At 46.1% G+C, this 12,500-nt stretch overlaps 1 protein-coding gene across 1 annotated transcript in view; it reads left to right on the top strand.

Annotated features, from left to right (window-relative positions):
• cdkal1 (CDK5 regulatory subunit associated protein 1-like 1) overlaps positions 1-12,500 on the top strand; it is a gene marked incomplete at its 5' end in the record, with an annotated part of 479,592 nt that overhangs the window by 19,489 nt on the left and 447,603 nt on the right. The window contains one exon of the mRNA XM_031812234.1: positions 9,717-9,862. Coding sequence (XP_031668094.1) covers positions 9,717-9,862 — 146 coding nt within the window. The remainder of the gene's footprint in view (positions 1-9,716; positions 9,863-12,500) is intronic.

Here is a 12,500-nt window from a genome sequence, read left to right as displayed (position 1 = left end):
ATCTCACTCAATCCTATTGGTCGGATAATTCCAATCTCACTGATCAGCTTACATCTGCACTGCTGAATGGAATGATGAGATGGCTGAATCCTATTGGATACTGCTGAATGGAATGATGAGATGGCTGAGTCCTATTGGTCGGATAGCAAGCAGATGCAGGAGATATCAATATATAATGACATTCACAAGTTGTAATACATTCCTAATATGGTCATATAGCCAGACAGTTGTTGCTGTGTATTAGTTGTATTATAATAAGGTAATACGTAAACTAAAACATTTCAAAATAGGGAAAATGTGTGTAATTGTGAGTCGTATCACGGCTCCAGCTGAATGTGGAATGAAAGAGCTACAGTGGATTTCTCTGTGTCCCAGTGGGACTGTGAATCTGTGTTATTTTGGATAATTGCTGTTTTCTTTGGGTGGTGTCGGTGTGTTGGCTCTCTAGTCCATGAAAAACACACCCACTGTGTCAGCCATGAAGAGCCACTATGGGAATGTTTCAATGGAAAAGGGCCTCTTGAGCCAACTGTTGTAAAGTAGACAGGTTAGATAGAAGAGAGAGAGAGAGAGAGGCTATAGAGATCAGAACAGGACCTATAGAGACTATAGAGATCAGATCAGGACCTATAGAGATCAGATCAGTCAGTCTGGGACTGGAAACAGGACCTAAAGAGACTATAGAGATCAGAACAGTCAGTCTGGGACTGGAAACAGGACCTGTAGAGTCTATAGAGATCAGAACAGGACCTATAGAGATCAGATCAGTCAGTCTGGGACTGGAAACATGACCTGTAGAGTCTATAGAGATCAGAACAGGACCTATAGAGATCAGATCAGTCAGTCTGGGACTGGAAACAGGACCTGTAGAGTCTATAGAGATCAGAACAGGACCTATAGAGATCAGATCAGTCAGTCTGGGACTGGAAACATGACCTGTAGAGTCTATAGAGATCAGAACAGGACCTATAGAGATCAGATCAGTCAGTCTGGGACTGGAAACAGGACCTGTAGAGTCTATAGAGATCAGAACAGGACCTATAGAGATCAGATCAGTCAGTCTGGGACTGGAAACAGGACCTGTAGAGTCTATAGAGATCAGAACAGGACCTATAGAGATCAGATCAGTAAGTCTGGGACTGGAAACAGGACCTGTAGAGTCTATAGAGATCAGAACAGGACCTATAGAGATCAGATCAGTCAGTCTAGGACTGGAAACAGGACCTAAAGAGACTATAGAGATCAGAACAGGACCTGTAGAGGCTATAGAGATCAGAACAGGACCTATAGAGACTATAGAGATCAGATCAGTCAGTCTGGGACTGGAAACAGGACCTATAGAGACTATAGAGATCAGAACAGGACCTAAAGAGGCTATAGAGATCAGAACAGGACCTATAGAGACTATAGAGATCAGAACAGTCAGTCTGGGACTGGAAACAGGACCTATAGAGACTATAGAGGTCAGAACAGGACCTAAAGAGGCTATAGAGATCAGATCAGTCAGTCTGGGACTGGAAACAGGACCTATAGAGACTATAGAGATCAGAACAGGACCTATAGAGACTATAGAGATCAGAACAGTCAGTCTGGGACTGGAAACAGGACCTATAGAGACTGGGGAGATCAGCACAGTTGAGCCTCTCTCTGCTACGTTGAGCCTCTCTCTGCTACGTTGAGCCTCTCTCTGCTACGTTGAGCCTCTCTCTGCTACGTTGAGCCTCTCTCTGCTACGTTTAGCCTCTCTCTGCTACGTTGAGCCTCACTCTGCTACGTTGAGCCTCTCTGTTACGTTTAGCCTCACTGTTACGTTGAGCCTCGCTCTGTTACGTTGAGCGCTACGTTGAGCCTCTCTCTGCTACGTTGAGCCTCACTCTGCTACGTTGAGCCTCTCTCTGCTACGTTGAGCCTCTCTCTGCTACGTTGAGCCTCTCTCTGCTACGTTGAGCCTCTCTCTGCTACGTTGAGCCTCTCTGCTACGTTGAGCCTCTCTCTGCTACGTTGAGCCTCTCTCTGCTACGTTGAGCTTCTCTCTGCTACGTTGAGCCTCTCTCTGCTACGTTGAGCCTCTCTCTGCTACGTTGAGCCTCTCTCTGCTACGTTGAGCCTCTCTCTGCTACGTTGAGCCTCTCTCTGCTACGTTGAGCCTCGCTCCGCTACGTTGAGCCTCTCTCTGCTACGTTGAGCCTCTCTCTGCTACGTTGAGCCTCTCTCCGCTACGTTGAGCCTCGCTCCGCTACGTTGAGCCTCTCTCTGCTATGTTGAGCCTCTCTCTGCTACGTTGCTGATCCATGATTGACGGCTCTATTGGACAGTTGCCGTGTGACATCACTGACTGACCGTGGGTCTAGAATGAGATGCTCCGTTTATCTCCCCTGATCGACACAGGAATGGATTCTCCCACCAGGCGGTAGAGGGAGAGGTGTCTGTCAACGACAGCATGTGGTCTCTGCTGGGGGGGGGGTAAGACGTGTGTGTGTGTGTGTTTTACATGGTTGAGGCCCTTAGGTACAGACAGGTTGCCAGGAGACATGACAGGAGCTCAACGATACGCTAAGTTCACATTGGCTGTGTGAAATGACATCGAGACACCAGACAGTCTCTCACTTCTCTCACTCCTTCCACTTACCATTCAGCGCTACCCCCACTCACTACCCACAATCCACCTCTTTCTGGTGTGACATGCACACACCCGCATGCACATATGTGTGTACACACACACACACACACACACACACACACACACACACACACACACACACACACACACTAATTAGTTTGGGATACTGTGCATGTCCCAGTGCAAGTGTGTTCTTGGTTGATCTGCTTCATTAATCAACTGGTATTCTTCAATCTAATTAATGATTTTAGTTTTGACCCCCTCTAATGGTTACCCCATGTGGTGAGGTACCAGTGAGACGACTATCTAGGCTGGGGGGGGGGGGGGGGGGGGGGGGGGGGGGGGGGGGCTCGGGACAATAGCTTTTAATTGTGAAGACGGAACAGGATCGCAATCAACCAACATCTTCATTTGAAGAAATCATTTCATCAATCGTTTGTTTCCTTCTCAACTTCGTCGTCCTCCTCCTCCTCTCTCATAGTGATTAGACATTCGGCAATGATATGATGATAATAGGTGTGATTATACAGCTCTGTCTGTAGTCTAGTCATCTGTAGTAGTCCTGGTAGTGTCAAGCCTGACTGTTATTCTGTAATATAGTACCACATCTCCCTGTCAAGCCTGACTGTTATTCTGTATATAGTACCACATCTCCCTGTCTGTTATTCTGTATATAGTACCACATCTCCCTGTCTGTTATTCTGTATATAGTACCACATCTCCCTGTCTGTTATTCTGTATATAATACCACATCTCCCTGACTGTCATTCTGTAATATAATACCACATCTCCCTGTCAAGCCTGACTGTTATTCTGTATATAATACCACATCTCCCTGTCAAGCCTGACTGTTATTCTGTATATAGTACCACATCTCCCTGTCAAGCCTGTCTGTTATTCTGTATATAGTACCACATCTCCCTGTCAAGCCGGACTGTTATTCTGTATATAATACCACATCTCCCTGTCTGTTATTCTGTATATAGTACCACATCTCCCTGTCTGTTATTCTGTATATAATACCACATCTCCCTGTCTGTTATTCTGTATATAGTACCACATCTCCCTGTCAAGCCTGTCTGTTATTCTGTATATAGTACCACATCTCCCTGTCTGTTATTCTGTAATATAGTACCACATCTCCCTGTCAAGCCTGTCTGTTATTCTGTATATAGTACCACATCTCCCTGTCTGTTATTCTGTAATATAGTACCACATCTCCCTGTCAATCCTGACTGTTATTCTGTAATATAATATCACATCTCTTATTATGTGATGAAGCTGGGGATAGGAGAGAGAGAGAGAGGGGTATCCAGACCAGATGTAGAGCAGAGCTCCCTAAACAAGCCCCTTCACCACAGGACAGAGCAGAGCTCCCTAAACAAGCCCCCTTCACCACAGGACAGAGCAGAGCTCCCTAAACAAGCCCCTTCACCACAGAGCAGAGCAGAGCTGCCTAAACAAGCCCCTTCACCACAGGACAGAGCAGAGCTCCCTAAACAAGCCCCTTCACCACAGAGCAGAGCAGAGCTGCCTAAACAAGCCCCTTCACCACAGGACAGAGCAGAGCTGCCTAAACAAGCCCCATTCACCACAGGACAGAGCAGAGCTCCCTAAACAAGCCCATTCACCACAGGACAGAGCAGAGCTGCCTAAACAAGCCCCTTCACCACAGGACAGAGCAGAGCTGCCTAAACAAGCCCCATTCACCACAGGACAGAGCAGAGCTGCCTAAACAAGCCCCATTCACCACAGGACAGAGCAGAGCTCCCTAAACAAGCCCATTCACCACAGGACAGAGCAGAGCTGCCTAAACAAGCCCCTTCACCACAGGACGGAGCAGAGCTGCCTAAACAAGCCCCATTCACCACAGGACAGAGCAGAGCTCCCTAAACAAGCCCCTTCACCACAGGACAGAGCAGAGCTGCCTAAACAAGCTAATACTATCTATGCTGATGAGAATCGTGTGTGTGTGTTTAACAGGGCAGGGAGAGTCATATCACATATGCTGATGAGAATACTATCTGTGTGTGTGTGTGTGTGTGTGTGTGTGTGTGTGTGTGTGTGTGTGTGTGTGTGTGTGTGTGTGTGTGTGTGTGTGTGTGTGTGTGTGTGTGTGTGGTGTGTGTGTGTTTTTTTAACAGGACAGGGAGAGTCATATCACATATGCTGATGAGAATACTATCTCTATGTGGGTGTGTGTGGGTGTGTGTGTGTGTGTGTGTGTGTGTGTGTGTGTGTGTGATTAACAGGACAGGGAGAGTCATATCACATATGCTGATGAGAATACTATCTGTGTGTGTGTGTGTGTGTGTGTGTGTTTTACAGGACAAGGAAAGTCATATCACATATGCTGATGAGAATCCTGTGTGTGTGTGTGTGTGTGTGTGTGTGTGTGTGTGTGTGTGTGTGTGTGTGTGTGTGTGTGATTTACAGGACAAGGAGAGTCATATCACATATGCTGATGAGAATCCTGTGTGTGTGTGTGTGTATGTGGTGTGTGTGTGTGTGTGTGTGTGTGTGTGTGTGTGTGTGTGTTCAACAGGACAGGCAGAGTCATATCACATATGCTGATGAGAAACCTCTGTGTGTGTGTGTGTGTTTAACAGGACAGGGAATGATAATTTAGTATTCTTGCTGATTGTTGTCACCATCATGCTCTGTTCTACCTCCTGAATCCCCTCTGGACCCTCATTAAACTACAGTCTGGACCCTCATTAAACTACAGTCTGGACCCTCATTAAACTACAGTCTGGACCCTCATTAAACTACAGTGTGGACCCTCATTAAACTACAGTCTGGAGGGACCCTCATTAAACTACAGTCTGGAGGTATCCTCCTTAAACTACAGTCTGGAGGGAGCCTCATTAAACTACAGACTGGACCCTCATTAAACTACAGTCTGGAGGGATCATCATCAAACTACAGTCTGGACCCTCATTAAACTACAGTCTGGACCCTCATTAAACTACAGTCTGGACCCTCATTAAACTACAGTCTGGATCCTCATTAAACTACAGTCTGGAACCTCTTTAAACTACAGTCTTGAGGGATCCTCATTAAACTACAGTCTGGATCATCATTAAACTAGAGTCTGGACCCTCATTAAACTACAGTCTTGAGGGATCCTCATTAAACTACAGTCTGGATCATCATTAAACTAGAGTCTGGACCCTCATTAAACTACAGTCTGGAGGGATCCTCATTAAACTACAGTCTGGACCCTCATTAAACTACAGTCTGGACCCTCATTAAACTACAGTCTGGATCCTCATTAAACTACAGTCTGGACCCTCATTAAACTACAGTCTGGAGGGACCCTCATTAAACTACAGTCTGGACCCTCATTAAACTACAGTCTGGATCATCATTAAACTAGAGTATGGATCCTCATTAAACTACAGTCTGGAGGGACGCCATTAAACTACAGTCCTGAGGGATCCTCATTAAACTACAGTCTGGACCCTCATTAAACTACAGTCTGGAGGGACCCTCATTAAACTACAGTCTGGACCCTCATTAAACTACAGTCTGGAGGGATCATCATTAAACTACAGTCTGGAGGGACCCTCATTAAACTACAGTCTGGAGGGATCCTCATTAAACTACAGTCTGGAGGGATCCTCATTAAACTACAGTCTGGACCCTCATTAAACTACAGTCTGGAGGGATCCTCATTAAACTACAGTCTGGAGGGACCCTCATTAAACTACAGTCTGGACCCTCATTAAACTACAGTCTGGACCCTCATTAAACTACAGTCTGGATCCTCATTAAACTACAGTCTGGACCCTCATTAAACTACAGTATGGACCCTCATTAAACTACAGTCTGGACCCTCATTAAACTACAGTCTGGACCCTCATTAAACTACAGTCTGGATCCTCATTAAACTACAGTCTGGACCCTCATTAAACTAAAGTCTGGAGGGACCCTCATTAAAGTACAGTCTGGAGGGACCCTCATTACACTACAGTCTGGAGGGACCCTCATTAAACTACAGTCTGGATCCTCATTAAACTACAGTCTGGAGGGACCCTCATTAAACTACAGTCTGGACCCTCATTAAACTACAGTCTGGACCCTCATTAAACTACAGCCTGGATCCTCATTAAACTACAGCCTGGACCCTCATTAAACTACAGTCTGGACCCTCATTAAACTACAGTCTGGACCCTCATTAAACTACAGTCTGGAGGGATCCTCATTAAACTACAGTCTGGAGGGACCCTCATTAAACTACAGTCTGGACCCTCATTAAACTACAGTCTGGAGGGACCCTCATTAAACTACAGTCTGGAGGGACCCTCATTAAACTACAGTCTGGAGGGATCCTCATTAAACTACAGTCTGTAGGGATCCTCATTAAACTACAGTCTGGAGGGACCCTCATTAAACTACAGTCTGGATCCTCCTTAAACTACAGTCTGGAGGGATAAGGGCTGTGTGTGTGTGTGTGTGTGTGTGTGTGTGTGTGTGTGTGTGTGTGTGTGTGTGTGTGTGTGTGTGTGTGGTGTGTGTGTGTGTGTGTGTGTGTGTGTGTTTATGTGTCTCCGGATCTGTGTGTGTCTCCGGATCTGTGTGTGTGTGTTTATGCGTCTCCAGATATGTGTGTGTGTGTTTATGCGTCTCCAGATCTGTGTTTGTGTGTGTGTTTATGCGTCTCCAGATCTGTGTGTGTGTTTATGCGTCTCCAGATCTGTGTGTGTCGGCACATGGAAGCACCCCTATGTGAGGGTGTGTATGTTCTCTGACTGCTCTAAATGACGCTGTCTGAAGGATCTCTTCACTCCTCAGTGGATTACACTCCCCTCACACTCTCATCCTGTTTACATCTGTCCCAACAGGAAATGGCTGAGGTTCTGAACCACACTCCTGTCTATGCCTTCTTCCACGTCTCTCTCTCTCTCTCTCATCTCTCTCTCTCTCTCTCTCTCTCCTCTTCTCTCCTCTCTCTCTCTCTCTAAACAATAAAAATTAACAGTAAACATTACAGAAGTTTCAAAACAGTAAAGACATTACAAATGTCATATTATATATATACAGTGTTCTAACAATGTACAAATGGCTAAAGGACACAAGATAAAATAAATAAGCATAAATATGGGTTGTATTTACAATGGTGTGTGTTCTTCACTGGTTGCCCTCTTCTTGTCTCTCCCTCTCTCTCCTATATCTATCTCTCTCTCTATCATCTGTTTATCTCTCTCAAAAAAAATTCAATTCAATTCAAGGGCTTTATTGGCATGGGAAACATGTGTTAACATTGCCAAAGCAAGTGAGGTAGATAATAATCTCTCTATATCCTCCCTCTATCTCTCCCCCTCTCTGTCTCTCCTCTCTCTCTCTCTCTCTCCTCTCTCTCTCTCTCTCTCAATTCAATTCAAAGGGCTTTATTGGCATGGGAAACACATTTTAACATTGCCAACAGTAAACACTCACAAAAGAATAAAGACATTTCAAATGTCATATTATGTCAATATACAGTGTTGTAACGATGTGCAAATAGTTAAAGTGGGCGGTAGGGTAGCCTAGTGGTTAGAGTGTAGAAGCGGCAGGTAGCCTAGTGGTTAGAGTGTAGAGGGGGTAGGGTAGCCTAGTGGTTAGAGTGTAGAGGGGGCAGGGTAGCCTAGTGGTTAGAGTGTAGAGGTGGTAGGGTAGCCTAGTGGTTAGAGTGTAGAAGCGGCAGGTAGCCTAGTGGGTTAGAGTGTAGAGGGGGTAGGGTAGCCTAGTGGTTAGAGTGTAGAGGGGGCAGGGTAGCCTAGTGGTTAGAGTGTAGAGGCGGCAGGTAGCCTAGTGGTTAGAGTGTAGAGGCGGCAGGGTAGCCTAGTGGTTAGAGTGTAGAGGGGGCAAGGGTAGCCTAGTGGTTAGAGTGTAGAGGGGGCAGGGTAGCCTAGTGGTTAGAGTGTAGAGGGGGGCAGGGTAGCCTAGTGGTTAGAGTGATAGAGGGGGCAGGGTAGCCTAGTGGTTAGAGTGTAGAGGGGGCAGGGTAGCCTAGTGTTAGAATTAGAGGGGGCAGGGTAGCCTAATGGTTAGAGTGTAGAGGGGGCCAGGGTAGCCTAGTGGTTAGAGTGTATAGGTGGCAGGGTAGCCTAGTGGTTAGAGTGTAGAGGCGGCAGGGTAGCCTAGTGGTTAGAGTGTAGAGGGGGGCAGGGTAGCCTAGTGGTTAGAGTGTAGAGGGGGCAGGGTAGCCTAGTGGTTAGAGTGTATAGGGGGGCAGGGTAGCCTAGTGGTTAGAGTGTATAGGTGGCAGGGTAGCCTAGTGGTTAGAGGGGGCAGGGTAGCCTAGTGGTTAGAGTGTATAGGTGGCAGGGGTAGCCTAGTGGTTAGAGTGGTATGGGTGGCAGGGTAGCCTAGTGGTTAGAGTGTAGAGGTGGCAGGGTAGCCTAGTGGTTAGAGTGTAGAGGGGGCAGGGTAGGCCTATTGGTTAGAGTGTAGAGGGGCAGGGTAGGCCTAGTGGTTAGAGTGTATAGGGGCAGGGTAGCCTAGTGGTTAGAGTGTATAGGGTGGCAGGGTAGCCTAGTGGTTAGAGGGGCAGGGTAGCCTAGTGGTTAGAGTGTATAGGTGGCAGGGTAGCCTAGTGGTTAGAGTGTATAGGTGGCAGGGTAGCCTAGTGGTTAGAGTGTATAGGTGGCAGGGTAGCCTAGTGGTTAGAGTGTACAGGGGGCAGGGTAGCCTAGTGGTTAGAGTGTAGAGTGTAGAGGCGGCAGGGTAGCCTAGTGGTTAGAGTGTAGAGGCGGCAGGTAGCCTAGTGGTTAGAGAGTTGGACTAGTAACCGGAAGGTTGCAAGTTCAAACCCCCGAGCTGACAAGGTACAAATCTGTCATTCTGCCCCTGAACAGGCAGTTAACCCCACTGTTCCCAGGCCTTCATTGAAAATAAGAATTTGTTCTTAACTGACTTGCCTAGTTAAATAAAGGTAAAATAAAATAAATAAATAATATGGGTTGTATTTACGTTGGTGTTGCTGCTGTGATGTCACACTGGTAGATAGATATGAAAGTTTATCAAAATTGGATTGTTTTCAAATGATTTGTTGGGTCTGTGTAATCTCTCTCTAATCTATCCATCTCTACCTTATCTTATCTCCTAACAGGAGATGTCTAAGATCCTGAACCATCCTCGTGTGTATGCCTTTCTCCATGTCCCGGTGCAGTCTGCCTCCGACAGTGTCCTGATGGATATGAAGAGGGAGTACTGTGCTGACGACTTCAGGCGCGTCGCTGACTTCCTGAAAGACAAGTAAGTCTCTGCTGTGGAAAGACGGAGGGATCAGGAAGAAGGTAGAAAGGCTTAAATATAATAATACTATACTCACTAAAGACCAGGGGGTTTAGCAAGGCTCTGTTGGCTAGTAGCCTGATTTCTCCTCTCTCTCTCTCTCTCTCTCTGGTTCCCCATCTCCCTCTCCGTCCTCTCTCTCTCTCTCCTCTCTCTCTCTTTGGTTCTCTCTCTGGTTCTCTCTCTCTCTCTCTCTCTCTCTGGTTCTCTCTCTCTCTCTCTCTCTCTCTCTCTCTCTTTGGTTCTCTCTCTCTCTCTCTCTCTCTCTCTCTCTCTCTCTCTCTCTCTCTCTTTGGTTCTCTCTTTGGTTCTCTCTCTCTCTCTCTCTCTCTCTCTCTCTCTCTCTCTCTCTCTTTGGTTCTCTCTCTCTCTCTCTCTCTCTCTTTGGTTCTCTCTCTGGTTCTCTCTCTCTCTCTCTCTCTCTGGTTCTCTCTCTCTCTCTCTCTCTGGTTCTCTCTCTCTCTCTGTCTCAATCTGTCAATTCAATTCAAGGGCTTTATTGACATGGGAAACATGTGTTAACATTGCCAAAGCAAGTGAGGTAGATAATATACAAAAGTGAAACAAACAATAAAAATTAACAGTAAACACACATACAGAAGTTTCAAAACAATAAAGACATTACAAATGTCATATTATATATGTATTTATTTTGTTTATTTATCCGTTATTTTACCAGGTAAGTTGACTGAGAACATGTTCTCATTTACAACAACGACCTGGGGAATAGTTACAGAGGAGAGGAGGGGGGATGAATGAGCCAATTGTAAACTGGGGATTATTAGGTGACCGTGATGGTTTGAGGGTCAGATTGGGAATTTAGCCAGGACACCGGGGTTAACACCCCTACGATAAGTGCCATGGGATCTTTAATGACCTCAGAGAGTCAGGACACCCGTTTAACGTCCCATCCGAAAGACGGCACCCTACACAGGGCAGTGTCCCCAATCACTGCCCTGGGGTATTGGGATATTTTTTAGACCAAAGGAAAGAGTGCCTTCTACTAGCCCTCCAACACCACTTCCAGCAGCATCTAGTCTCCCATCATGGAACTGACCAGGACCAACTCTACTTAGCTTCAGAAGCAAGCCAGCAGTGGGATGCAGGGTGGTATGCTGTATACACTGTGTGTATATATATATATATACACACACACACAGTGTTGTAACAATGTACAAATGGTTAAAGGACACAAGATAAAATAAATAAGCATAAATATAGGTTGTATTTACAATGGTGTTTGTTCTTCACTGGTTGACCTTTTCTCGTGGCAACAGGTCACAAATATTGCTGCTGTGGTATTTCACCCAGTAGATATGGGAGTTTTTCAAAATTGGATTTGTTTTCGAATTCTTTGTGGATCTGTGTAATCTGAGGGAAATATGTCTCTCTAATATGGTCATACATTGGGCAGGAGGTTAGGAAGTGCAGCTCAGTTTCCACCTCATTTTGTGGGCAGTGAGCACATAGCCTGTCTTCTCTTGAGAGCCATGTCTGCCTACGGCGGCCTTTCTCAATAGCAAGGCTATGCTCACTGAGTCTGTACATAGTCAAGGCTTTCCTTAATTTTGGGTCAGTCACAGTGGTCAGGTATTCTGCTGCTGTGTACTCTCTGTGTAGGGCCAAATAGCATTCTAGTTTGCTCTGTTTTTTTGTTAATTCTTTCCAATGTGTTAAGTAGTTATCTTTTTGTTTTCTCATGATTTGGTTGGGTCTAATTGTGCTGCTGTCCTGGGGCTCTGTAGTGTGTGTTTGTGTTTGTGAACAGAGCCCCAGGACCAGCTTGCTTAGGGGACTTTTCTCCAGGTTAATCTCTCTGTAGGTGATGGCTTTGTTATGGAAGGTTTGTGAATCGCTTCCTTTTAGGTGGTTGTAGAATTTAACAGCTCTTTTCTGGATTTTGATAATTAGTGGGTATCGGCCTAATTCTGCTCTGCATGCATTATTTGGTGTTCTACGTTGTACACGGAGGATATTTTTGCAGAATTCTGCGTGCAGAGTCTCAATTTGGTGTTTGTCCCATTTTTGTTAAGTCTTGGTTGGTGAGCGGACCCCAGACCTCACAACCATAAAGGGCAATGGGCTCTATGACTGATTCAAGTATTTTTAGCCAAATCCTAATTGGTATGTTGAAATTTATGTTTCTTTTGATGGCATAGAATGCCCTTCTTGCCTTGTATCTCAGATCGTTCACAGCTTTGTGGAAGTTACCTGTGGTGCTGATGTTTAGGCCATTACCCCCCCTCTCTCTCTCTCTCTCTCTCTCTCTCTCTGTCTCCCTCTCGCTCTCTCTCTCTGTCTCTCTCTCTCTCTCTCTCTCTCATCTCTCCGCTCTCTCTCTCTCTCTCTCTCTCTCGCTCTCTGTTCTCTCTCCTTCTCTCTCTCTCTCTCCTCGCTCTGTCTCTGTCTGTTCTCTCTCTCTGTCTCACTCTTCTCTCTGTCTCCCTCTCGGCTCTGTCTCTGTTCTCTCTGTCTCTCTCTGTCTCTCTCTGTCTCTGTCTGTCTCTTCTCTCTCTCCTCTCTTTCTGTCTCCCTCTACTCTCTTCCTCTCTCCTCGCTATCTCTCCTCACCCTCGAGGTCCTCACACTGTCCTCTCCC

The sequence above is a fragment of the Oncorhynchus kisutch genome, unplaced genomic scaffold (genome assembly GCF_002021735.2).
Source record: "Oncorhynchus kisutch isolate 150728-3 unplaced genomic scaffold, Okis_V2 Okis02a-Okis13b_hom, whole genome shotgun sequence".
NCBI lineage: Eukaryota > Metazoa > Chordata > Actinopteri > Salmoniformes > Salmonidae > Oncorhynchus > Oncorhynchus kisutch.
This window is presented reverse-complemented; position numbering and strand designations above follow the sequence as displayed.